The sequence below is a fragment of the Notamacropus eugenii genome, chromosome 4 (genome assembly GCF_028372415.1).
Source record: "Notamacropus eugenii isolate mMacEug1 chromosome 4, mMacEug1.pri_v2, whole genome shotgun sequence".
In the NCBI taxonomy this organism is placed as follows: domain Eukaryota; kingdom Metazoa; phylum Chordata; class Mammalia; order Diprotodontia; family Macropodidae; genus Notamacropus; species Notamacropus eugenii.
The window spans coordinates 59,941,340-59,968,564 of record NC_092875.1 but is presented as its reverse complement, the minus strand read 5'-3'; the positions used below and the strand labels follow the sequence as shown (position 1 = coordinate 59,968,564).

General features: G+C 42.7%; 1 protein-coding gene across 1 annotated transcript; it reads right to left on the bottom strand.

Annotated features, from left to right (window-relative positions):
- Positions 1 to 223: 223 nt before the first annotated feature.
- Positions 224 to 19,326, bottom strand: LOC140499615 (tetraspanin-33-like). Its single transcript, XM_072601267.1, has 8 exons — positions 19,191 to 19,326; positions 14,779 to 14,836; positions 9,616 to 9,740; positions 8,627 to 8,701; positions 7,364 to 7,459; positions 5,732 to 5,860; positions 3,267 to 3,428; positions 224 to 622 (listed from the first exon to the last, which is right to left on the bottom strand). Exons 1-8 carry the CDS (start codon positions 19,245 to 19,247, stop codon positions 536 to 538), a joined length of 789 nt encoding a protein of 262 aa, XP_072457368.1. The 5' UTR covers positions 19,248 to 19,326; the 3' UTR covers positions 224 to 535.
- Positions 19,327 to 27,225: the final 7,899 nt, after the last annotated feature.

Below are 27,225 nucleotides of genomic sequence, written 5' to 3'. Positions count from 1 at the left end.
GTCGAACAGACTGTTAGAGCTAAAAAAGACCTTACAGAGACCCGGGTCCAACACAAACTGAGGCCCATAGCACAAAAATTTGTTTTGCATGACTATGCATATTTGTAATGACTTTGTTTTCATTACCTTCTCCCAATGTGGGAATTGGAAGGTGGAGGAGAGAGTGGGGGATAGAATAAATGAAATAAAATTGAATTCTAAAAAAGAAAACCTGAGGCCCAGAGAGGTGACATGATTTATAAGTTTATGGCAGACCCAATATCCAAACCCAGGTTTTCTGACTCTTAATTCTTTCCCCTCAGGGAAGGGACTGAGGACTGGCTCCTCCGAGGAGCATCTACTGCATTCCAGATGTCTGTGACTCATTCATGGGCAATGGTCCTAGCTCGATGTGGCTCCTCAGCTTTCCCTTTGGGGTGACTTGAGCTGAAGAGTTTCTCTTTGATCGGCTGCCTCTCACGTTCTTCTGCATTCCTCCCTAGCCAGGGCAGGGCTGAAGTGAGCCCAAAGTTCTCTTTCTAGCCCAATTCTGTTCTTAGGACTCTCTCTTTGTGTTGGTTCGCTTCTGAATTATAAAGCTGATCTGGTAAATTAGTGTCACAGCCAAAGAGAAGACAACAACCTGGAGGGAAAGAAGAGTTATTCATTCGCTTGTTCAATTCATTCATTCACAAGTGTTTACTGAGTACATACTGTGTGCCTGCACACCAGGCCTGAAGTCAAGAAGACTCACCTTCCTGAGTGCAACTCTAGCCTCATACACTTACTAACTATGTGATCCTGGGTAAGTCACTTCACCCTGTTTGCCTCAATTTCCTCATCTATAAAATGAGCTGGAAAAGGGAATGACAAACCATTCCAGTATCTTTGCCAAGAAAACCCCAGATAAGGTCACAAAGAGTTGGACAAAAAAATTACTGAACAACAACAAAAACAACAAAAATGTGTTCCTGACCCTGTGCTGGGATCTACGGCTCAGGGGAGACCAAGGAACTGACCACGGAAACAGCTCGTGTTTCTATGATGCTTTAAGATTTATAAAGCATGCTCCACACAACAACTCTGAGAGTTAGGTAAGAGGAAACTGAGGTTCAGAGAGTTGAAGTCACAGTGACTCTAAGGTCACAGAACTAGTAAGTGCCAGAAATACTATTCAAATCCACTAACTCTCTAGATTCTACATCCAAAGCCCTTTGAAAATAGCAAATCTCACACTATCTATTGTACCAGGTTGGGGTGAGGATATTGCCTTATAAACTAGAAAGAGCCAGAAAAATGGGAGCCATTCCATAGCTGGAAGCCCTAGGAGGGCAAGAAGCTGGTCTGTCCCGTCTAGCATAGAGCTGTATAGGGAACTGGTGTTGGGAAATATTCATCAACTGGTATAGGAAGGATGGGACACAGACATGAAAAGCAGTGAACTGGGGTTTGGGTAACAGGTTCAAGTTCCAACTCAACCATTTGTTCACTGCATGACCCTAGCAAGTGTCTCATCTCTCTGAACCTTGTCTTCCCCATAATGGCATTTTAGGAATGAGGAAACTATGTCTCAGAGATGATAAATTGCTTTATACCTTAAAGAGTCGGAATTTGAACCCAGGTCTCCTGATTCCAAATCCAAAACTTTTCCCACTACACCCATTACAAATGGTGAGGCAGTAGAGGAGAATACAAAGGATGCTTGGAGTCAGGCATCCCAGCTCACTTTGTGACCTTGGGAAAGTCACCTAACTCAGGTCTGTTTGTTCTACTCTCATTTGCCTAGGGTGTTGGGCTGGAAAGGACTGTGTAAACATTAACCCTAACCCCCCACACCCCATTTATTCTATTCTCTCTCCTTTCACACTGTCCCTGCTTAAAAGTGTTTTGCTTTTGACAACTGCCTTCCCCAATCTGCCCTCCCTTCTGTCATCCTCCCCTTCTTATCCCCTTCCCCACCACTTTCCTGTAGGGTGAGATAGATTTCTATACCCAATGGAGTGTGTATGTTATTCCCTCTTTGAGCCAGTTCTGTTGAGAATAAGCATTCTCTGCCACCTTCTCTACTCCCCTCCACTGTAAAAGCTCTTTCTTGCCTCTTTCTGTGAGATAATTTACCCCATTCTACCTCTCCCTTTTTCTTTCCCCCAATACATTCCTCTTTCTCATCTCTTAATTTTATTTTTTAGATATCATCCCTTCATATTCAACTCACACCTGTGTCCTCTGTCTATATATGCTACTTTTAACTACCCTAATAATTAGAAAGGTCTTATGAGTTACAAATATTATCTTCCCATGTAGGAATGTAAACAGTTTAACCTTATTAAGTCCCTTTTAATTTCCCTTTCCTGTTTACCTTTTATGCTTCTCTTGAGTCTTGTATTTGATAGTCAAATTTTCTATTCAGCTCTGGTTTTTTCTCAAGAACACTTGAAATTCCTCCATCTCACTAAATGTCCATTTTTTCCTCTCATGGATTATACTCAGTTTTGCTGAATAGGGGATTCTTGGTTGTAATCCTAGCTCCTTTAAAGACCCCCTGGACTATCATATTCCAAGACCTCTGATCCTTTAATGTAGAAGATGTTAAATCTTGTGTTACCTTGATTGTGGCTCCATGATACTTGGAACTGTTTCTTTCTGGCTGCTTGTAATATTTTCTCCTTGACCTGGGAACTCTGGAATTTGGCTTCAATATTCCTAGGAGTTTTTCTTTTGGGATCTCTTTCAAGAGATGATAAATGGATTCTTTCAATATTTATTTTACTTTCTGGTCTAGAATATCAGGGCAATTTTCCTTGATAGTTTCTTGAAAGATGTCAGGCTTTTTTTGATCATGGCTTTCAAGTGGTTCAATAATATTTAAATTATCTCTCCTGGATCTATTTTCCAGGTCAGTTGTTTTATCAGTTAGATATTTCACTTTATCTTCTATTTTCTCATTCTTTTGGTTTTGTGTTATTGTTTCTTGATATCTCATAAGAGAAGGTTTTATACACAATACTGAGGCATTACTATTGCTCCAGTGTCCTTTTGTCAGTCCTCCACAGTGGATAAAGTACTAGGCTTGACCTCAGAAAGACCTGCTTTCAAATCCTACCTCAGACATTTACTAGTCATATGATTTCACTCTCAGTTTCTACATCTTTAAAATGGGGATAATTGGAGCTCTGCCTCACAGGGTAGTCATGAGGTTCAAATGAGAAAATGTATGAAGGCATTTTGCAAACTCAAAATTCTACTTACATATGTTGTCATTATTCTGTGATGATAACTCTACTTACCTCCATTGCCAAAAGGCCCAGGGCCAATCCAGCAATCAGATGTAGGTTACTCTGTCCCCAAGTGACTATCTTTTCCAAACAACCTCCCGTGTGGATCAAGCTTTCTGCCTTCCAGGCTTTCAGATTCTGGGTCCCATAACCACACATGGTATTAAGAACATTCTACAGAAGAAAATGAGCCCCCCCTAAAAATATTAGACCAGTGTCCATTAGGTTTGTCCTCCAACCCTTGCAATTCAATCCAACACAACTTGACATACATTTATTTAGTACCCACTGTGTACAAGTCCCAGCACCAGAGACTAGTCTAAGTAGTCGGGACACATAGCCCAACTGTCTTGCCTTTTGTTTTTCAGAACTCTGAGGATCCAGAACAAGGCTTGGGAGGATATCTTGGTATATTCTTTGGCTTTCTTTTAAGTGTTATTAATGGCTTTTATTCTGACTACATAGTCATGAACAGATTTATTCCCTCCCTATCCCCAGAGAGCCTTCCTTCAAAGACCAAGAAATACAGGTAGGCAAATGCCACCAAAATGGTGACCCTATCAACTTATTCTATATCCAACAAAAGAAAGGTAGTGCTTTTCCTCATCTCTTCTTCTCCTGACTCAAGATTTCTCCAGGCTCATTTCACCATTACTTCCCTTTACACACTTTATGTTCCCAAAAAATTTCATATCTTATTTTTCCCAATTACATGTAAAAACATTTTTTAACATTTGTTTTTTTTTTAATTGTGAGTTCCAAACTCTTTCCCTCTCTCTTTCCTCTCCCCTCCTAGAGACGGCAAGCAATTTTATATAGGTTATATACATCCTGAGAGCACTGGCCTCCGGGTGATGACATTTTTCCAGCTCTGGAGCCAGAAAGAAACTATCTCTGTGTAGCCACCATATCGAGTTGGCCCCAAGCCATGCTTCACATCCCATCGTTGCTTCCCAGGCATCTTGCTACTCACATCGTGACTGTCTTCATCCAGTATCCTTCCACCCCTTACTTTCCATCTGTGAACCATAATCAAATCAATACTATCTCTGCTTCTAGAGTTCTATAGCTCCCATATTCATTCTCATCCACCATTCAGGCCAATATTCCCTTCCCTAGCCACCACAAGAGTGGTGTATATTGTCTTCCCTTATTTAGAATATAAACTCTCTGAGGACAAGACCTGCCTCCCTTTGGTACTGATATTCCCAGTGCCTAGAACAATGTCTGGCACGTCATCTTTCATTCTCAAAGAGGACCAATGACATCACGAGGGTGATGTCTTACTGTCTTTCTACAGCAATATTTCAAGAAATCAAAAATGAAAACTGCACAGGACAAAAAAGTGAATTGTCCCAGCTCTTTGGAAGGAGGAGGAATAAGCGCCACATTCCCTTACTTCTGCTAGGATTGATGGATTGGGCTACTCCTCCTCCCAGATAACATGGTAAAGATAGTTAATACATTCTCCATTTACTGGCTGTGTGACCCTGGGCAAGTCACTTACCCTCTGTCTGCCTCGTTTTGCTCATCTGTAAAAGGAAATAACAGCAACCACTTCCCAGGGTTGTTGTGAGGAGTAAATGAGATAATATTTGTAAAATACTTTGCAAATCTTAAAGCACCACCATCGTTCCAGTCTGCCAGGTTCCTAAGCTTGGCATTACCCTTGACTCTTCATTCTCCTCTACCCCAAATATCTAGTCAGTTGCCATTTCTACCCCCACAATCTAACTCTACTACTATAGCCGTCCCTCAGGAAATAGTAGGTGCTTAATAAGTGTTTGTTGACTGATTAACACATGATTGTTTGAATTAAATTGAACTGAATTTAAAAATTCATGCTGAAAGAATTTGGGCAGTGGGGAATCATGGAAGGGTTTTAAGAGCAAAGAGAGACATGTCAGAAACTCAGGGGCCCCAGGTTTGTCATTTAGTGACTCTATAACTTGGAGCAAATCAAAGCAGCTTCCGAGGGCTTACCTCTGTCAAATAATGGTCTTGATGGTACCTATGGTTATTTCCTCCGTTTCTTTTTGTTTTCTTCTTGCGCCAGCCACCTTCGGCAAGCTGAGCAAGAAAACCTACTTCCTTCTGGTTGTTTTCACCCTTCATGATCCAACTTGCCCCAAACTTTAATGAGGAGGTGAGGACACTTGGAGTCACTTTCTGTAACTCTGGCTAGTCCCAGTTAGTCTCTGTTCATAGGATAAACAGTGCTTAGATTCCCAGGGTGGAGCCCAGTCCAATCTAGTTAAGAGTAAAGGGCCTTAAAGAGCAGGGATGCAGTGACATTTCTAGGATTCTCTACAGGGAAGGATTTCTCCTTAAGCTATAGTCAGGATGGCCTTTTAACAGAGAAGGGAAAATTATATTTGATATTAATAATAATAAAATTAATTTTCTCATCACTGCCTTTTAAATCATGCAATGGAGAAAAGGAACAGAAAAAGACCCTGCTCATGCCAGGCACTCACCAGCTCCTCCTCGGGGATGCAGCAGGAGAAAGGGACGGCACAGCGTTCCAGGCTTGGATTGGAGATACTGCAGTCAAAATATTCATTCTGGGACCAGTCTTTGTAGGAACGCACCCCACAGCACTCGAACTGGAGAGGAGGATCAGCATTAGAACCAGAATGTCTGGATGGGCTTTGGTTTCAAACAGGGCCTGGCCTAGGTGGCCTCTCAAGGATTCTACAGCAAAGAAATCCTAAGGCTGTGGAGCTGATGCCAAATTAGACATCAAGTGATTGTATGATGCTGAGCCCATGGCTGGAGGGAGGTCACAGGATGGGAGCTTTCTATTGTCTGGAGGAAACAGAAAGGCTTAATTATGTAAGGCTTTATCAATGTTATGTTTTGATTCCTGCACCACAGGTGACCCTGACCTCTCAAAAGCTAGGGTTAAGGAGTCACCAGCCCTGACAGATTCAGTCAGGAGAATGTGATCTTAAAAGGAAGGACTGTTTTAACACCTAATAACTCCTTGAAAAACATTTGCTGAATCCACAAGCTTTGCTTAAGTGCCTACAGTTGCCATGCATGAGACTAGGCACTTGATATACAAAGATAATAATGAAATTGTCCCTGCCTGCAAGAAGTTTACAGTCTATTGGGGGGATAGGATAGGACATGTGCATAAATAACTGAGTCCAAGGAATATACAAAGTGATTTCAAGAGGGAGAGAGTTCTAACGACTAGGGGAGGGATCAGGAAAGCTTGTGTCTGAGGCAGCACCCTCAGGAAGCCAGGATTCCACAAGGGGAAGATGAGGATAGAAAACCTTCTAGACACAGGACCATTTGTACAAAGGCATGAAGGCAGGAGCCTGGGATGCCAAGGACAGGATGTTAACAGGCCAGTTCTAGAGTGGAAAGTACATGCGAGGAAGTAATAGGAAATGACTGGTAAGGTAAGGGAAAACTCAATTGCGGAGGGCTTGGTCTACAACAGAACCTTAATAAGTACTTATTGATAGATTGATTGACGTAATATCAATCTTCAAGAACTGGAAAGGTCAGTGGCTCAGTGCACTGGCCCTGGAGTCAGGAGGACCTGAGTTCAAATGCCGCATCAGACATCACCGATTCTGGACAAATCATTTAACTACTCTCTGACTCAGATAACAGCACTTGCCTCCCAAGGTTGTTGTGAGGATTGAATAAGATGATATTTGAAAAGCATAGTACCTGACACATAGTAGGTACTATATAAATGCTAGCTAGTATTAGACTTGACAACTAGAGCTGTCTCAAGCTAGACTGGGCTGTTTGGGGAGGTAGTGGGTTCCCTTTGATTGAGATACTTCAAGCAAAGGTTGGATGAGCACTTAAATAGCATGTGATAAAAGGGATTCCTTTTCCTATTTTAGTTATGCCCAATGTTCTACGACATCAAGATTCTGTGACTCATTGATCCTTATTCCCCAAAAGTTTAGAGGAATTCACTGGAAGTAGGACTGGAAGAACCTTACAGATCACCTAGTCCAAACTTCTACTTCTACAGATGAGGAAACTGGATTCCAGATGACTCAACCAATTATTAATGGCAGGTTTCCTGACTCCCAGCCCAGGGCTTTTTTCAATACAATACACCACCTGCTTCTTACCTTCTTCTGTATGTAGTCAATGAGATTTTGTAAATCAAGGTCATCCCGGTAGCTGGCAATGGCTTTTCCCATAAGAAATGCAGCCTTATCCATCACCTGCAGCTCAAAACCAGGAGTAAGTATTTGCTGGACTTACCTCTCCACTAATGGCCGTTCACCCACCTCCCTGATAGACTTCAGAAAACACCCGACTATGATTCTTCTGTCCAAAGTCTAATCTACTCTGTCAGAAAACTGAACATAACCATCAAAAAATTCCCATGCATATCCTTCCTATCCCTTAATAAGAGCAAACATGTATGCAGTGCTTTAAGATTTGCAAAGCACTCCACAATATTATCTCATTTGATCCTCAAAATAACTCTTTAGAACATTGTTAGCTATTGTTATACCTATTTTACAGATGAGGGAACTGAGGCAGAGAGGTTGAGTGATTTGCCTAGTGTCATATAGTTATGTGCCTGAGACCGAATTTGAACTTAACTCTTCTGTCTCCAAGGCCAGCGCTCCATCTACTGTGCCACCTAGCTACCCCTTCCAATGAGCCTACACCTAACACAGGAAGCTTCATGGTGGGATAGAGAAAGCTCTGGATGGAGAGTCAAAGCTGCCTTAATGACATTATTGTGAAACAACTAGACTATGTTCTGCCACCTACTGACCAGGTGACCTGGATAAATAAATCCACTTCCACTCTCCAGGCCTCTGGTTGCTTATCTGTAAAAATAGCTGGGGGGAAAGGGGTGGGGAATGAGTGGGGGGGGGCGGGGGGAGAGGATTACCTTTCCCTTTAATTAGATGGATTAGACCATCTAATCCCTCAGCTCTGACATCCTGGGTTCTAAGGGCCCTCCCAGCTTTGACACTCTGTGTTCTAAGGGACCTCCCAGCTCTGACATCCTGGGTTCTAAGGACCCTCCCAGCTCTGATACTCTGTGTTCTAAGGGACCTCCCAGCTCTGACATTCACTCTTCTAAATTCCCTTCTAGTATTAACATTCTACCTTCCCTTCCCAGTCTATTATTCTTTGTTCTAAAGCTCCTTCCAGCTCTCAATTTCTAGGTACTAAGGTCACCTCCAAGTCATTTATTTGAATGAGCCAGGCAGGACCAGAAGAGAAAACAGATTCAGATGCCCCTACTTTTTCCTCCCTGGAAAGGTCTGTGATTAAGCTGTTGGCCAAGGCAGAAGGTTTGACACAAGGTAAGCCTTAATGGTGTTCCAGTGCGCATCAGAATCCTGAGCCTTCTTGGTTCTTGTTACCTGGCCAGAGAAGAGAAAGGCTACTCCCACAGCCACCACCTGGAGCACGAAGATCAGCCATAACATCACAGCAAACTGAGGGAAGAAAGCAGCATGGTGATGAACTGAGACTGCTCCCAGCCAGGAGCTCATGCATGAGAGAAGGCAGGGCTGAAACAATGAGAACCCCCTACTCAGGAATATGAGTCCGAGTCTGGGTGCACTGTTTACCGGATTCACACATGACTTTCCCTTTCCCTGAGCCTCAGGTTTCTCATCTGTAAAATGGGGATCACAATCCCTGCCCTGCCTTCCACAGGGAGGAGGGGTTTTGTGTGCATCTGGACTCATTGAGCATAAAAATGTTTGAAACCGACAAAGCCCCTTTAGAACATGGCCAATTGCAAAGGCAGTAAGTGGCTAAAAACCATTTTGGAGCAACTTAGTGGCCTCCAAGTGTGAAGCCTGACCTTGAAGAAAGGGAGGTCTCCCTCTTGTGGCTGATAATTAGTACTGTATGGTGCACCAGTTAGATTCTAAAATAAATGAATGGAAAATTCTAACACTTTTCTGGGGGGTGGGGAAAGACAAGTATGCTATTAAGGGGAAAGTACAAGCAGAATAAATTTAGCAAGTCAGCTTTTTACATCTCAAAATGATGTCAGTATTTTAAGCAGAGTTTAAAGAGTAGTTTCCAACATCTTGCCTAGTTACAAAACTAAAGGAGCCCCAGTAGCTGACCTGCAAGGGTGGGGAGGCAGCACCTGTCCTAGCCCCAAGGAGGGCATCACCTCTCACAATCTGAGCCTGCCTATAAGCAGCAAATAAAAGCAGGGAGAGCCTGACCCTCTGGCCTCTCTCCTGCTTGTCTTCAAGGGACAGAAAGTGATCCAGGTAAGGTCTATGTGTTACTGGAACAGTAGGACCTTTGGCCATAGTGTCCCTGGGAGCAGAGGTTTCCCTGGATGTCTGTAATCCCCCTATGATCTGTACATCTGTCGATTTCTTACCATTTTCAGCAGCAAGGGCATATCCCTCAGGGCACCAGTGCAACCCACAAAGGTGACAGTAAATGTGAGAGCCCCTACAATGATTACGATGAGAGAAGGCTCTGCCAGAAGGGAATCCACGGCCCCTGGGAGGCATAAAATGCACATAAGTAAATTAAATGTGTAGTATTGTAATTGAGTAATAATATTCGTGATTGACATTCGTTAATGTGATTAATTTACTATACTTATTATTAGTTCATTCACAAAAAAATTTCCTCATAACTATATGAGATTGGGAATGTAAATATTATTTTCCACATTTTATAGAAGAAGTATCTGAACCTCCAGCAAAGTGTAACTGACTTGCTCAGCATCACGTAGCCAATAAATAGTATAGCCAGGATTAGAATCCAGGTATTCTTTCTATTATACCACACTGTATCCCCGATCAAAGCTGAGCTTAAGGAAGATAACCACCAGCCTATGAAGGCTGCATTAGAAGAGAGAGATGAGTCAGGGAAGCCAGTTAAGAGGTTATTGCAATAATCTAGAAAAAAGATGTTTAGACTTAGAGGAAACACAGAAGGAAATGGGTCAGCTTTAGAGCTCCTATTCTCCACCCACCTATCTTTATCTTTGAGCATCAACTCAAATAGTCTACTATGACTCACACCAAAACAAATCATGTTTTGACAGGGTTCTTGGGTGCTTGTGCTTGAACCCCAGTTCCAAGATCATATCTGTCCCTAGCAGTTTTCTCCCCTGACAGTTTTTTCCCAAGCTCAAGGACACCATGCCTAGCAATAACTCAAAAATGGGCCTCAGTAAGACAAACTATCTTTCCCTATCACAAGAACAAGCTGACCTCTGAAGAAATTCTCTTATAAAAACAGGACTATCTTGTAACCATAGAATTATCATGCACTGATTCCCAAAGTTATCATATTCAATCCAGAGGTCAAGCTATAGACAGCTCTCAAAGTTATTTTGCTACAGACATAACAGACCAGAAATATATCCCTGAGAAACCCCTTCCCCTGGTTTCCAGTAGTGAATGATGCCAATGACTAAGGTTGTAAATTATCACCTGATTAGCACATCTGACAGATAATCCACTACTTTTACTATATAAGTTTTAGCATTATTCCTGTTAAGTTGCAAGTTCCTTTAGGAATGCAAGTTCCTTAAGGAGTTCTGCCCACCATGTTGGTGTTACAATAAACCTTTGCCAACTTGATTTGAAGAATGCTTGAGTCTGTGAATTCATTCCAGACAATCCTGTCCAGTACTCCATTCCTTGGAGGGTCCCCAGACCTCTTACACAACATCAGTTTCACACCCCATCCAGCCCACCCTCTTACTGTCCTTCCCTACCACTCCTCTCCATTCCCCACCCCAACTGGAAAACTCAGTAATCAAATCAATACTAGCTTGTTGCTAGAAAAGGCAAGTCAAGTGATCTCCCTATACATGAACTCACCTTCCCTATGACTCAGCCCACACACTCCTTTCCCAGGCTACCATTCCCTTTTATGATTATGTCCCCTTAACAGAATATAAGCTTCTTAAGGGCAGGAGCTGCCCTACTTTCTTGTATACCCATTGTGCCTCGCAGGTACTATACACTTCATAAATTTTGTTTTCATTCATTCATACATTTTTATAACTCTTCAAGTATCTGGAGGCTTGGACTAATAAGACAAATGCAGGAATGATAGTAATTACTTAGCATAGCTATCACGATACAGAATCCTAGAATGATAGAATTTTAGTGTGGGAACTCAGAGATTAGCTAGGACAATCCAAAATAGGTCATGGAGGACGGAGCTCTAATGCCAGGCTGAGAGGTTTGGACTTTAATAAGAGTCAATCAAAGTGGTAGCATTTGCCCAGAGGCTATATAGAATGATTCTGTGCTTTTCTCACAATAGCTTCAAGTGATATAAATACATGTAACGTGCTTGGCAAACTTTAAAGTCACATATATACACTTAGGTATGTGGGGCATAGAGAACAGAGAGAGACATGGAGCCAGAGAAGCCTGGGTTCCTGACCCGGGGCTGGTCACTTAACTTCCTGTAACTCCAGTCAATTTTCTAAGACTTTAAGCTTCAGAGCAGATACAAATCTGGACTGGCAGAGAGAATTTTCCTCCCTGGCAGTGAATGGAGGGAATGAATATGTATTTGGTTCAGACTTGTGATTTTATAACCATGGAGACCTCCCAGTGTAGGAACTCCCTCCCCTGAGGCAAATCAGCAACTTGCCTGCAATCTATACTCTTAAGAGTTGTCTGACTTGTATAAACTGATGCAAAATGAAATGCGCAGAACCAGGAAAACACTGTACACAGTAACAGCCATAATGTGTCATGATCAACCATGAATGACTTAGCTCTTCTCAGCAATACGATGATCCACAACAATTACAAAGAACTCATGATGGAGAACGATATCCACATCCAGAGAAAGATCTTATGGAGTCTGAATGCAGATGGAAGCAGACTATTTTCACTTCATTTTTTTGTGTGTTTTTTTCCCCTTTGGTCTGTTTCTTCTTTCACAGTTGTGACTAATATGGAAATATGTTTTACATGATTACACATATATAATTTCTATGTGTTTTAGGAAAATGGGAGGTAAGAGAGGAAGGAAAGGAAAAAATTTGAAACTCAAAATTTTCTAAAAATGAACGCTAAAAATTGTATTTACATTTGGAAAAATAAAGTACTGTTTTTAAAAAAGTTGTCTGAAACACTGAGCCTAAAATCCAAGAGGTGTGTGAAATGACAATGTTAGAAATATGCTGTTGTTGAAATATCATTACAGCAAATTTCCAGATATCAATGATTGGATTTGGTTACATTGTCTTAGTGACATTCTTGCCAAATACCATCAACCTGGGTAACATTGTACTGTATCTATTTCCTTGGACATCCCAGAGCAAAGTCCTCAGGGAATGGCATTCAGGATGATTTCAATAGGATAGATAGAAGGAAAAGTGAATACAAAGTTTGAAGCACTGGATCAGAAAGACAGATGGTAGGGGTGAAGAAGGAGGTACCTCAAGCTACCAGTAGAACGTCTGGACCCTCAGCATCTCTACCAGTCCATCACCCCACCTCCAGACTCTCCCTTCAAACCCTCCTTCATGAGCAAACTACTAGTTGTCTACTATTGTAACCTAGTCCCTCCTACTCTTAAATTTTCAGTGGCCCAAATGAAAGCCCAAACTGGCATTCAGGCCCCTCTCCAACCACTCCAATATACTTCCTCCCCCAACCCTTCCCCTTGTCTCCACTCTCTGTCCAGTCTTCAAGGCTCAAATGCTACCTCCTCCCTGAAGCCTGCTGTGAACTCCCTCAAACCAATAAGCCTTATTCATTCTCAGAACTTTCACAAGTTGCTTTTATACTGTCAGTAAACATTTATTAAACACTTACTAAGTGCTAAGTACCAAGTATACAAAGATGAGCTGCTCACCTCCTGATAAAGAGGGGAAGAACCCAGAGCTCACAAAGAAACAAATTGTTTCCGGAGAAAGCCAATGAGAAAATTTGTTTGCTTGACAAGGTTTTTGTTTTCCTTTCATTCTCAGTGGAAGTGGAATGAAGGATGAAGAGGGATGAAGGGATGAAGAGAAACCAGATTTTTGCTGATTAAAAAAATACATAATTTTAAAAAAAATCAATGTCCCAAGTACAAGATAATCAAAGCAGAGTAAGGAAATAAGTCATCTGGAAAAGATCCGAAGGTTACAGTATGCTGCAAACTCAATCAATCAAGCTGAATCAATGTATTAGCCAAAAAGGCTAATGCAGTCCTGGACTGAATTAAGAGAGATGTAGCTTCAAGAAGTGAATAGTAGCACAGTCCCATTGTTCCTCATCAGAACTCATCTGGAATATTATGTTCAGTTCTAGGTTTTGTTGATGGAGGGTCCAGAGGAAGTCAATCAGGATGGTGAAAGGCCTTCAGTCCATGCTTAATGAGTAGGAGATCATGGGCATGTTTAGCCTGAAGAATGTAGAGAACCTTGAGAGGTTTGAAAGAGCCCCTTATCAAGAGTTCCCCTCCTCCAAGGGAGACTAAGAGCTGACTTGAGAAACTAAGTGATATATTGTTCTCAGGTGCCCGTCCTTGAATTCGGGTGTTGAAGTTCCAGGAATCAGGGCCCCTGCTATACAGGATAACATTCTGATAAAGAGGCCTTGAGACCTCCCTTTCTACTTATCATAATCTGTTCTGTTTCATGCCTCAATTGCTACCCCTATGGTTTTTTACTATTTAAGCACCCCAACCCCCTAATTTATTGGCTCAGTATGTCTAGAATAAACTCAGCTTGTTCAGACTGCTGTGTCCCGCCTGTCTTTTCATCCTTGCTCTGTGAACCCCGTAACCGCCCCAGACCTGCTGGACTGCACTGGCTGCAGCAGAAGAAGATTCAAGGCTACACAGGATAACTAGAGTCATTAGCCCTAGAGAGGAAGACTTCCATCTGAGCAGTCCCAAAGTAGAGCAGGCTGTCCCCCTCCTTGTCTTCCAGCAGATTCTGGCTGACTACTTGTCAGGTGTGTCTCATAGTGAGGATTCTTTGTGGGGCAATGGTTTGACCTGGATCTGGACTTCTCAATCTGGGGTGCATGAATTTGTTTTTGAAAAATATTTTGTCTTAGAGAGGAGGAAGGAGAGATAAAGAGGGAGAAAATTTGAAACTTAAAATTTTAGAAAAAAAATGAATGTCAAAACTTGTCTTTACATGTAATTGGAAAAAAAATTTTTTTTTTTAAAAATAAAAATATCTTTGTGACAATTTAATGTTGACTGGTTTCCTTACAATGGTACATATTTTATGTATTTAAAATGTTACTCTGAAACTGAAAACAAATAAATAAATGAAATGTTACTCTGAAGGGAGATCTGTAGACTTCCCCAAACTGACTGCCAAAGCGGGTCCCTGGCCCAAACAGGGTTAAGAACTTGTGACCTAGATGGTCGCTGAGCTCTTCCCCTTACAGGATGCAGCTGTTTCTTCTTCTCTCGGCTCCACAGCATCCTGGGCTTCAGCCACCTGCCTTTCTGATTGTGTTTATCACAAGGGAGTAGGAGGAGGCCTCTCCATTCCCCAGTGAGTGCCCATGCCAGGTCCCAGAAGCTTAGCTACTGAGGCAGTCATACTTACCTGATTCTTTGGAGAGCTTTGCATATAGACCCACAGCTATCATTAGACCACTGGCCACCTGGCAATGAAAAATAAACATGGAGGGGTCCCAATCTGATCAAGCAAAACCTTCCCTACAAGAGTTGATTTGGGGGCTTCCTCCCAGACATTTTCCATGTCAAATATGATTTATAAACACAGCTGGCTAGGTCAATGGAAGCATAAACCTTGAGACAAAAAGCCTTAAGGAATTTTTTCACTTAAAGCAAAAAATCAGTTGAGCCCCACCCCCTTTGTCACCCAGTGAAGAGAAAATTTGAGGTGGGGGAGGGGAACCAGATCCTACAGAGACAGGCACCAGGCTGTCCTGGGAGATTAAACAGCTGCCATAGACCAACAGCTGCCTACAAAAAGAGGATATTCCAGACCTTCTGGTAGCAGGCTAAGCTTCTCCAGGGATGTAGAGCATTTCTAAGTATATTGTTCCCTAGGAAAAGGACATCTATTTGGATTTAGGGGTCTGGCTCCGCCTCCAGAGGAAGAGGAACTTTTCCTCCCATCAGGAGGGTTATAGGAGGAGACAAGGCACTTTGATGACATTCCCCCAACTGAATTCCAGGGAAGAATTAGTAGCAAAGTGATGGGTGGTTTGGGGCTTCTATTAACCAAGAACTGCCACCATACTCTTTTTTCCCTCCCAAAGACCCTCTTCCATCCAAGCCCTACAGGGACAGAGCTAGTAGAAGATGATAAGGAACAGATGTAGCATTATGTAGACCAACAAGGCAGGGAAAGGTACACCTCAAGAAAGTATGTCCCTCCCAGATATCAGACCCCATTGAGTCAAAGCCCCAGCTTTTCCATAATTCTTGTTATGGGTCTTTCTGGTCCCTTACACAAGTTCCCCCTGGTGAAAACACATCCCTCATCTCACTCTTGCGAGATTTGTAGTATATTACTGGATCCATTTTACAGATAAGGAAACTGAGGTTCAGAGAAGACAAAATGATTCCCCTGAGGCCGTAGGACTAGCACATGTCACAGCTGGAACTTCAAATGCCTCAACATACTTTGCATAATAACTTGCTGCCTTTCTCAAATATTCAAAGTCCTCATCTGCTTTGTTGTCGTTTAGTCATTTCAGTTGTTTCTGACTCTTTGTGACCCCATTTAGGGTTTTGCTGACAGAGATACTGGAGGAGTTTGCCATTTCCTTCTCTAGTTCATTTTACAGATGAAGAAATGGAAGCAGCGTTAGTGACTTGACTAGGGTAACACTGGAATCAAAATTTCCACCTGAATGCCCCTCTAATTTCTCAATGAAGTGTGAGGGTGACAGCCCTGGGTTTTGAAGCTAAGGCCAGGGGAACTGAAAACTCTAGAAGCTGCTACCAAGAGGGAAGAATCTCAGATAGACCCAGAGCCCACATATGAGGTGGTTGTCTAAGAAACAGCCCAGTTATGTTTGGAGAATGTCATCTTCAGACCACAGAAGAGACAAGATATGAGAGAAATAGCCCTGGATTTGAAGTCAAATGCCAGCTCTGCCACTGATTCCCAGGTGACCTTAGACAAGTCCTTTTATCTCTTAGGGTCTCAGTTTCTTCATCTGTAAAATGGGCTAGATGGAAGTCCCCTTCAACTCTAGAATCCTACGTCCTATGAATTCTTGAAGAAATAAGTCACAGAGTGGGTGACAATCTGTACTGTGGAAGAAACACCCCTTCTGAACCCATGGCAAAAATACAAATGCTAAAAGTAAAATAGGATCCTGGAATTTTAGACTCAAAAGATTCTAGAATCTCTAAGAGTTCACATTCTCCTAGCTACTCAGCCTGGTAATCTCTGAATCAATCATCTTTGGTTCTCTTCTGTCCCTTATCCCTCTTGGTTGCACCCCCAATTCCACTCTATCTAATTACTTCACAAATTCCTTCATATGAAATTTGTCATAACTTTAATTATCTAAACAAACCATTATAGGAGTGTATTGGAAAGAACTCAGAATCAGGAGAGAGCTGAGTTCAAAGCTCCCTTGATATCCTAACTGAATCATTTAATTTCTCTGAGCCTTAGTTTACTCATCTGTAAAATGGGGATAATGATGCCGGCAATACCAACCTCCTAGACTCACAAGTTTCAAATAATACCATGTAGGTAAGGTGCTTTACAGCACCTTAAAGTGCTGTATAAATGACAACTATCCATTTTGTGGTGGCCAAGAATTGGAAATCAAGGGGATGTCCATCAATACAAGTTGTGGTATATGAATGTAATGGAATATTATCATTCTGTAAGAAATGATGAGCAGACGAATTTCAGAAAAACCTGGAAAGACTTATATGAACTGATGCTGAGTGAAGTGAGCAGAACCAGGAGAACACTGTATACAGTAACAGCCACAGTGTGTAATAACTGACTTTGCTAGACTTAGCTTTTCTCATCAATGCAATGATCTAAGACACTTCCAAAAAGACTCATGATGGAAATGCTATCCACATCCAGAGAAAGAACTCCGGAGTCTGAATGCAGATGGAAGCAGACTATTTGCTCTCCTTTTGTTTCTTCAAATTCAGCCTCAATGATTTACTAACTATATGATCCTGAGCAAGTAATTTAATCACTTTTTGCCTCACTTTCCTTATCTGTAAAATGGAGGTGATAACAGCACCTACCTCCCTGAGGTGGTGGTGAGTCTCAAATGAGATAGTATTCGTAAATGTCTTAGCACATAGTAGGCACTTAATATATGCTTGTTCCCTGTGTGGAGATATTAAATGCAGACCCCACTTTCTACAACTTAGTAGATTATCAAGAAGAGTTCGAGCCAAAAAATTCACCACCCTGCAGATAAATCTTCTCTGAATTTAAGTAGATCGTTCCTTAGATTACAAACAAAACACAACCAGTTCCTCAAAGCTTTTCCAGGTCAGACCTGACAAAGTTTATGCTCCTCTAGCATAGGCTTCTGAAAGTCAGGTTCACCTCCGCACCATGAAGAGGCATCAGAGTAGGACATTAGTGGAAGTGACTGAAGTCCTTTTCCCTTTGAATTAGCAAACATAGTTTAAAATGATAAAATTCATTGTTGGCAGGGCTGTGAATAAACAGGCCTGCTGTTTACATTGTTGGAGAAGCTTTGGTTAGTGCAACTTATAATTTGGAGAGTAATTTGGCAACATATAATAAGAATTATGAACCCTTTGTCTGACCCAATGGTCCCATTGCTAGGACCGAAAGATAGAGCTAAAGAGAAGAAAGATGTCCATCTCTTAAAAAAAAAGTTTATGCCCTCTTTTGATAATAATGAAAAATTATCAACACACTATGTGTCCAATTTTTAGTGAATGGCTGAATAGGTTGTGGTACGTTAATATAATATAATATTATGTATAACAGCCTAAAATTTGAAAAATATGAACAATACCAAAAAAGGGAAAGGCAGAAAAAAATAGTGCCAATTGATGAAAGTATTACACTGACTACAACCATATTAAAAACCAGTTGTAAAAATTTTGTAAGTACACAGGAAAAGATACCAGAAGGGGACACAAAACAAATTATTATTTTTTAGTTTTATTGACATGTAAAAAATAGTTTGAAATTTAAGACTTTGAGTTTTATTTCTCATTTTGTTTGTTCATATTTTGGGGATTTGCTATTAAGTTTATAATGTGAAATTATCTTGAAAAAAATAAAGTGAAGTGAATGAACTCAATTTCTAAAGCTCTCTCCATCTCTGTCATCTTATGTCCCAAGGTCCCTTCCTGACTAGCTTCCTCTCTTTTAAAGTCCCTCTCAGTCAGTCAACCAGACCAATGTGCTAAGCATTGTGCTCTGACAGTCCAAGTTCTAAGGGCCCTCCCAGATCTGACTTTCTCTAGAATGAGGTCTCTTTGGGCTCTTATGTTCGAAGCTCTAAAGTCCCTTCCAGATCTGACTTAGGTCCTAGAGACCTAAGACTTCTAGTTTTGACTTTCAAGAAACTGCTACAATAAGCCATTGTCACATATTACTAGGCTATCTGGTGATACTAGCTTCAAAGTTGGAAGATTTCAATTAAATTCAATCCAAAAAGCATTTATTATGCACCTACTATCAGTCAGGCTTTGTGTCAGATACTGGTACAGAGACTTAAACAAACCATCCCCCCTCAAGTAATTTACCTTCTCACAGAGGGATATATCTTGTACTCAAATAGGTAAATATAAGGTAATTTGAGAAGGGAGAAAGCATGAATCAATGGGAGGGGCTGTGGATTTCCTCTATTCAGCATCACTCATCTCTTGGGGGTTGGGGGTGGGGTAACTGAAAGTCTGTCTGTCCCAGCAACACCAGTTTCTTCAGAGCTCCTTCTCACCGATGATCCAGTCCTCTCCTAAAGGTCCTTTCTCAAGGATCCTCGTCCCCTGGACCCCCCAAGCCCCACTTACCCAGAAGAGATAACAAGAAATAAACAAGATATATTTCACAAGCTGGTTGGTTCGCATTGCTCTGGTAGCAGCTGGCCACACGTCTACCACCCGGGCTTCTGGGTTGTTTGCTCTGGATCACACCTAGCCCGCCTTCTTTCCAGGCAAAAGAGCAGATCTCAACATGCACAGTCCCATCCTCCCAGTGGCGTGCCTTTCAAGGCTTGCCCCACCCTTGCCTTCAGTCTACATTACTTTAAACTTGGGCATTTAGAAGGAGCTCTTGACCCTCAGAAAAGAATTTCTGCTGTCTGTGGGTGATTGGACTAGTTCAGACGAACCCTGAAGGGCAATGGAGGATGGGAAGGAAATTATGTTACCTTGGAGGAAATTTCAGCCCAATAAGGAAGAACCAGAGATATCCAGGAATGAGATGATTTCCCTGGAGAAAACATGAACAAGAACTTAAGTACGTACTATGCATCAAGTACAATGCTACGCTCTGGAGATACAAAGAGAGAAATCCAGTCCCTGACCTCAAGGAACTCGCAACTAATGGGGGAGGTAGCATGCAAACAATTGTGTACACACACACACACACACACACACACACACACACACACACAGACACACGAGACAAAGAAGTATAAAAGAGAGATAATCTCAGAGGGAAGGCTCTAAGGGATGAGTTCCCCATCACTGAAGGTTATCAAGCAGAAACTTGTCAGGGATGCAGTAGAGAGAGTCCATGTTTCAGCTATGCGTCAGACTAGATCAGTCAGGCAATAAGCATTTATTAAACTCTTACTATATGCCAGAAACTATGCCCTCAAGGAGCTCACAATCTAACGGAGAAGACAATGAGCAAACAAATATGTACAAACCAGTTATGTAGGGGATAAATAGGAGATAATTAACCGAAGGAAGGCACTTAGATTAAGAGAGATGGAGAAAGGCTTCCTAGAGAAGGTGGGATTTTCGTTGGAATCTGAAGGAAACTGGGGAATTCAGAAGGCGAAATGATGAGCTAGAGCTTTCTAGGCTCCGAGGACAGTTCAGTGGAAAATCTTTCAAGTTAAGAGATGGAGGATCATGGCTGAGGAGTTTGTGGAGGGGGTAAGGTATAAAAAGGCTAGGTGACTCATGAGGTCTCTTCCAGCTCTAGGATTCTGTAACTCTATGAAAATAAAGTCTGATGTATATGAAGAAAGGAATGGAACAGAGATTTCAGTATTTAAAAGTGGACTCAAAGTATCTATTAGAAGTAAACATTTATTAAGCACTAGAAGCAAGAGAACACAATTTTAGAGCTGAAAGAAACTTAGAGATCATCTAGTCCACCTCTCGTATTTTACAGATGAGAAAGACCTAGAGCGGTTATGTGATTTGCCCAAAGTCACATAGCAAAGTAGTGACAAAGGCAGGATTCAAATTCAGGTCCCTGACTCTAAGATCCGATACTCTTTCTGCTCAGGGTCACGTCCAACTGGGACAGACAGAAAGGAAAGCAGGGGTCAGTGGTCTTTCCCTAAAGAACTATTTCAGAAAAAGCATTAAAACTAAAAACATAAGCTTAACCACAGAGGGACAGAGACTGAGGTAGAAAGGATCTTAGGACATAGAACCTAAAGACTCCATTGAGGCAGTTGGTGCTCTAGGAAGTATTCTAAAAGTGTAGGCAGAGCAGCTGAGTTCACATCCTATCTATTTAGCTGTGTCACCATGAGTAAATGGCTCATCCTCTCTTAACCCCAGTTTTCTCATCTTTGAAATGGAACTAATAACACTACCACAGTATTGTTGTGAGCCAAATACTTTATAAACCGTAAAATTCTATAGAAGAGTGTTTTTATTATTACAGTTATAGAAACTGAAGCCAAGAGGGGAACTGGCATTCTCAAGATCACACAGTGAGTTAGGGTTGGGAGTTAAGTCTTGATTCCCCATGAGCTGTTTCCTGCTCATGGCTAGCAACAACAACAACAACTATGATGATGATGATGGTGGTGATGAGGATGATGATGGTGATGATGGTGATGATGATGGTGGTGGTGAAAATGATGACAATAATAACTCATGTAACCAGGGGCAGCAGAGCTTCTCTCTCTGCTTCCAGTCAATCCCATGTACTAGCTTAGCATTTGGGTTTTTGGGGAGTGATAAAGCAATCAGAAAGATTCAATTATTCAGTGAGTCTTTAGAAAGGGAGTGATTCCACCCCTGCCTTCATCTTCCTTCAATACTCCAGGTGGCATCATATTACTCAGAGACATCTTACAAGTAGGAAGTCAAACTGTTCTCATATCGGGGGGCAGCTAGAGCTCCCCAGCAACACAAGTTTAAGCCTGAGCCTTTGGTCTTACAAGACTGAACATGAATCTCAAGATGGATACGCTCAGGCTTGGAGCTGATCTCAGAAGGTCTTCAGTTAATGCTGGCTGCCCATTGAAAGGAGGCCCTAGCAACTACTCTAGAGATCTTGGAGAAGAAGACCGCCAGTAGGAGGATGAGTTCTGTCTGCTGAAAAACCTGACCCTATTTGTGGAAAGACCCCTAAGATGAGGGGCCCAATGAAGAGTAATAGTAAAGTAGAACAATGCCTATTTAGCAGTTCCACAGATGGCATTATGTTCTGATGAGTTTAAAGTTTCAACCTCTTGGGAAAGTTACACGTTATGGAATCATGTTTTAAGCTGTTCTACTGATGCACTCTTGTGTTTTGTAGTTAGCATTTCATTTGTTTGTACGAAATAAGTACCTGTCCCATACCTGATTTATGCTACATACCTTTTTTTCTCCCATTTTTGGAGAGACCCTAGAATTTGATCCAGAATTTAACTAAGTCAGGAACCCCATACATGGGTCCAGAGCAAAAGGGGACTCCTTAGTGGTTTCTGTTAGACCCCGAAGTGATTTGTAATTGTTACCTGTATTTCTGGGATGCTGTATGGTTTACAAAGTCCTTTTCTTGAAACATCCCTCTGATGTACTGTAGAAAATATCTTTGAAAAAGAAGATTGAACAAAGGAGAAATTATGTGAGTATATGCAGTACAGTGTAAATCTGCTGCCTGAGGGAAGAGCCTTTAAACTGCCTTCATCAGATGACCTCAAGGGAGCAAGTTTAAACACTGGTTCTCCTTGGGCCAAGGCCAAGGCTTCCTGTGGGTGAGCCTTAGGTGGCTGAAGTAGAATCTTCAATTCATTCCACTTACTCCACCCCTCCCACCATCTGCCTGAAAAAGCTCCTTGTGTTTCAGTGAAAATTCTGAAAGCTTTTCTGGAGAGTGGGCTCCCAAACATTCATGACCTCTTTGTCTTAGGACACAGACCAGGGAGCAGATGCCAATTCTGAACCTTGTACATACAATCCAAAAAATCCTCAGAGCTGCTTCTATGTGCCTAGGTCTGTATTAAATACTAACAGCGTGGAAGATCTAAGAGACAAGATTCCCAAGGGATCTTCTATCCCTCCACTCCTCCCTCTTCTCCCAGCCCCACACCCCTCTAGCCTCACCTTCCTCCCTTCCATGTATCTAACCTAGAATTAAATTCAAGCCTACACAGTCCCCAGCTATCTCATCTCTCCTTGCTGGCCCCCCACCTCCTTTCATAAAACCCCAGATTATTCCCGCTTTCCTTCTCTACCAATCTCAAGTTCTTCATCAGCTAAGAGTGGAAGGTATGTAAGCCTCCCCCTCTCTTTATCCCCTATCTTGATCTCCAAGTACCTTGGAGGTGCTTTTTGGGCCTGACAGGTCCCAGTAGGTCAGACAGCTAGGAGGCTGTCTTGTACTCAGCCTGATGCTCTCAGGTTCTCCATCCAGTGATTATGTTGGAGGCCCTGCACCTGGGCCCAGTTTCTGAAGCATGGAAGACAAGGACAGATGCCCCATCCAGAAGTGTATGCCTAATTCTTTCAGTTATCTTGGCTAGGGAATTGGGAGAGCATCAGGTACCTTTTTGTGGGGGTTTTTTTTGGGGGGGGTCTTGTTTTGTTTTGTTTGTTTCTCAAGGCTTACTCCCAGATCCTCCTTTATGGAGTAAGGGACTTCCAGCCCCCTTGCCTATAATAGGTCAGTCCTTTTCAATTCCCAAAAGTTCACCTTTAGGTTGTCTTTTACAAAATTGGGAAAAATTTAATTTCTATAAAGAACTTGAAAGGAAAAAGTTGGTGTTCTTCTGCAACACTGTTTGGCCTCAGTATCACCTAGAGGGACTTTACAACATAATATTCTCTTGCAGTTAGAATCATACTGTCTCCAAAAAGGAAAATGGATAGAAGTTTCCTACACAATGGCCTTTGTCTAGCTTTCTCAGGAAAGACTGTGAGACACTTGTACCTAGAGCCACGCCACATAGGGGCAATAGGGGCCAATTAAATGACCCCCTTCTTATGGCCCCCAGGGCATTGGCCTCCTCCTCTCCCCAGTCTCTATTCCCACCACCTCCCCAGTTCCTATCCCCACCCCAATCTCCCCCAGCCCCAGCTATGGGTCTTACTGAGGTGCCTTCCTCTTCAGCCCCTCCCCCTGAGGTGATACCCACTCAGGCCTCAGGCCCCACCCCCACGGCAGTCTCTGGGGTATCTCCTCCTCTGACCCCTTGCTCCTCAGATGCCAACTGATCTTTCCCCTTACCAGTCAGATTCCCCAGCCTTGCAGCCTAATCCAGCTCAGCCGGCATTCCCCAGCCTCTCCTTCACAAGACGTGGGGCTTCCTATCTCCCTCCTCAATCCCCCCCCATAGTGTCTTCAGCATTTTTTCCCCTTAGGGAAGTGTCTGCCTCACCTAGTGGGACAGTTACTGCAGTTCCATTCTCCATGTCAGACCTCATTCAAGTTAAAAAGAAACTGGGGAGATACTCGGCTGACAGCACTAAGTTTAACAAGAGTTTTAGGGACATATCGCTACAATTCGAGCTTTTCTCAGGTGATTTGTGTATCCTCTTCTCCACCTGTTGTACCACTGAGGAAAAGGAGAGAATCTGGGAACAAGCCCAAAACTTTGGGGATCATTTGGCTAGCAATGACCCCACAAAATATCCTCCAGGAACAGCTGCTATTCCCACTCGTGATCCAGGATGGAATCATCTAAAGAGTGAGGAGAGAGGAAAACAAGTCCATTTGGTAATTTGTCTGTTAGAAGACCTAAGAACTTCAAAAAAATAGGGAAATTACTCAGGGAGAAAAGGAAAGCCCTGCCCTTTCCAAGACTGACTGGTGGAAGCAATTAAGAAGTATTCGAGTTTAGAAGAAACTCTGTAGAAGGGGCAGCAACCTTAGCATGTATTTTATTAATCAGTCTGCCCTGTTAGAAGGAAACTGCAGAAATTGGCAACGGGACCCCAAACACCTCAGGTCCAATCACTGGAGGCTGCCATTGGAGTCTTTACAACAGAGACCTCACTGCAGCAGAGCAAAGAGAGCAAAGGGAAAGGGCTAGAGACAGAGAACATATTCAATTCTTACCTGCTGCCATGGGCAGGAACAGCCCCAAGGAGTACCCCTCCAGGGTGCCCCTCAGAGGAAACCCAGCAACTTGGGCAGTGGGAAAATCTGCTTTGGACGCCACAAGGAGGGTCATTGGTCCAAGGAGTCCACCTCCAGGGTCCCCTCCCCAGAAGGAACCCCAGGAAGCAATGCCTGTGGAACCATGTCCATGTGACCAGGAAGGACATTGGAGGAAGGATTGTCCCCCAGGTTGGAAAAGTGGCCCTGCCCTCCAGGCTTCTCAAGACTCAGAATGGTGTGGGAGCTTGGGTCTGGCAGCTCTCGCACTTTCACCATGTCTCACACCAAGCCCTGGGCAAAAATTGAGGCTGAAGGTAAAGTTACCTACTTTATCATGACTATATTCTCTGTTTTAACCAATTACTCTGGCCCTACTTGCCCCTCAACCAGTCAGATCTTGGGCATGTCTCCAGGCATACTCCCCTCCCTTGACTACTTGAGGATCTGTTGTTTGAACACTCCTTCTGATGAGGGCTGGAAAGATAGAGGAACTCCAAGACTGGAGTTCTCTCTATGGGCCATCTGGAAAAGAATTCACAGACTCAAGCATTCTTGAGGTCAAGGTGGTAAAGATTTGTTACACTTTTCAGAGGGCAAGAGTTTTTAGGGAACCTGAAATCTTAGATGGGTACAGCTAAAGTTTATATAGGATATTCTATAGTATAACATGTGCCAAGGATGCTGACTGATTCTGGAGTGGTTAGTTCTTAAAGAAACTTGCACTTTTGGTACCTACTGCATGGGTATTTTACTCAGGAAACAGCCCAAGATAGGGCTACATGGAGGTGTGGTTTTAGGCCTGAAACATCAGTAAGTCAACTAATGGTCAGAACTGACTAAGCAATACCCAGGCTGCTCTCATCAATGTCTCGTTAGACAAGATAAAATGTAAGGGAGTATATGTATGTCTAAGTCTAAGTTACATATGATTGGTCAGTGAGTAGTAAATGTCGTTTTGACCCAGTACACAGCCAGTTCAGCCAGTACACAGCTGGTCCAAACTAATAAATTCTATAAGCGCTGCTGGCTATTATATGAGGAAGAGAGAGAAAGGTTTTGCCAGGGCAGGCTGTCCTTGAGCTGGGGAGAAACTGCCTGGAATAGTGTTGTGAGCCTAGGGAGAAATGTGATTTTGGAATTGCGGTCCAAGCACAGGCACCCAAGCTCCCCATCACTTCCTTTTGCTCTTCTCTTGCTCTTATTGGGAAGGGACCTGATGGTGAAATTGGGAAGCCAATTTTCTCTAGTTAAACCTCCCATATCCCTTTTCCCTCCCCATTTTCTCTGGAAGTGTGGGAGACAGTTGAGCCAATTGTTCGGGATCAGAGAATTCCTGGGTGAGCTCTTCATGCCACCCCAACTGTAGTTCACCTCCAATATCTTCAAGTGTTCCCCCATCCCAGTCAATATCCAATTAAGCCCCAGGCCTGGGAGGGCCTGCAACCATTAATTGCTACTCAAAGCCCCGACTCACTCCCTCTAGAGTGGGGCAAAAGCTTTTGAGACCTTGAAAACTAAATTGACCACCACTCCACCATTAGCCCTACCAAATCTAGAAAACCTTTCACTCTCTACGTTGATGAAAGCAGAGGACAGGCTTTGGGATCTCTAACCCATCCCTTAGGACCTGACTCCAGGTCAGTTGCCTTTTGCAAAACAATTAGGCTCTGTGTCTGCTACAGTCACATTATAGTACCCACCAGAACCATGGAGCTAGGGGAAAATAAAAGACTAAAACTTTTTACTGACTCAAAATTTCCTTTCCATGGTCTACATGCCCATGGAGCAATTTGGAAAGAAAGGGGATGTCTGACAGCAAAAACTCCCCTGTCAAAAATGCTCTTTTATGTTTCGGCCTTGCCATAGTCATCTTTAATTCCCTCCAGGGAAATTGTCTTTTCTTTATTATACTTTTAGACCTATTTGGTTCTGGTTTCTTAACCTCTTTGCTGGCTTTGTCTTCTCCAGAGTTCAAGCCATCAACTTGCAGATGACTCCTCAGGTTAAGTACCCCTTGAACAGAACCCAGAGAGGCATGGACAACTTTATGCCCTTTGTCAGCAGGAAGCAGTTTCAGAAGCAGAGACCTTCACCCCTTGCCCCAAAAGAATTTGGGTGCCATTTGTTTGAGGGAGGAAGGATGGGGTACAGGGTCTGGGAACCCCCTTGAACTCTACTTGAATCTTCCCACTTGATCTGGCATTCTCCAGAGGATGTAAACCTTTCATTATCACTTTGTCCAATTGCTTCTGGCTGCTTCCCATCCTTGACCCTAGCCTAGGCCTTCATTGTCCTTTACGGATTGCCTCCAGGTATTTCCCATCCTTGATCACATCAAAATCCTCCTCTCTTGGTTCTGACCTCTAGTCACCCCAATCCCATTGAGATCCTCCTTAGACAACTCCTCAAGATTCCCTAAACCCCTCCTCCTATCACCTCAGACTACTTTGGCCACCCCTAGATCCTTCCCACAATCTTTCTGTATATAAGTTCCATCTTGCCTCCATGAAGGCACTCAGATTCAATGTGGCTCAGATTCTATCT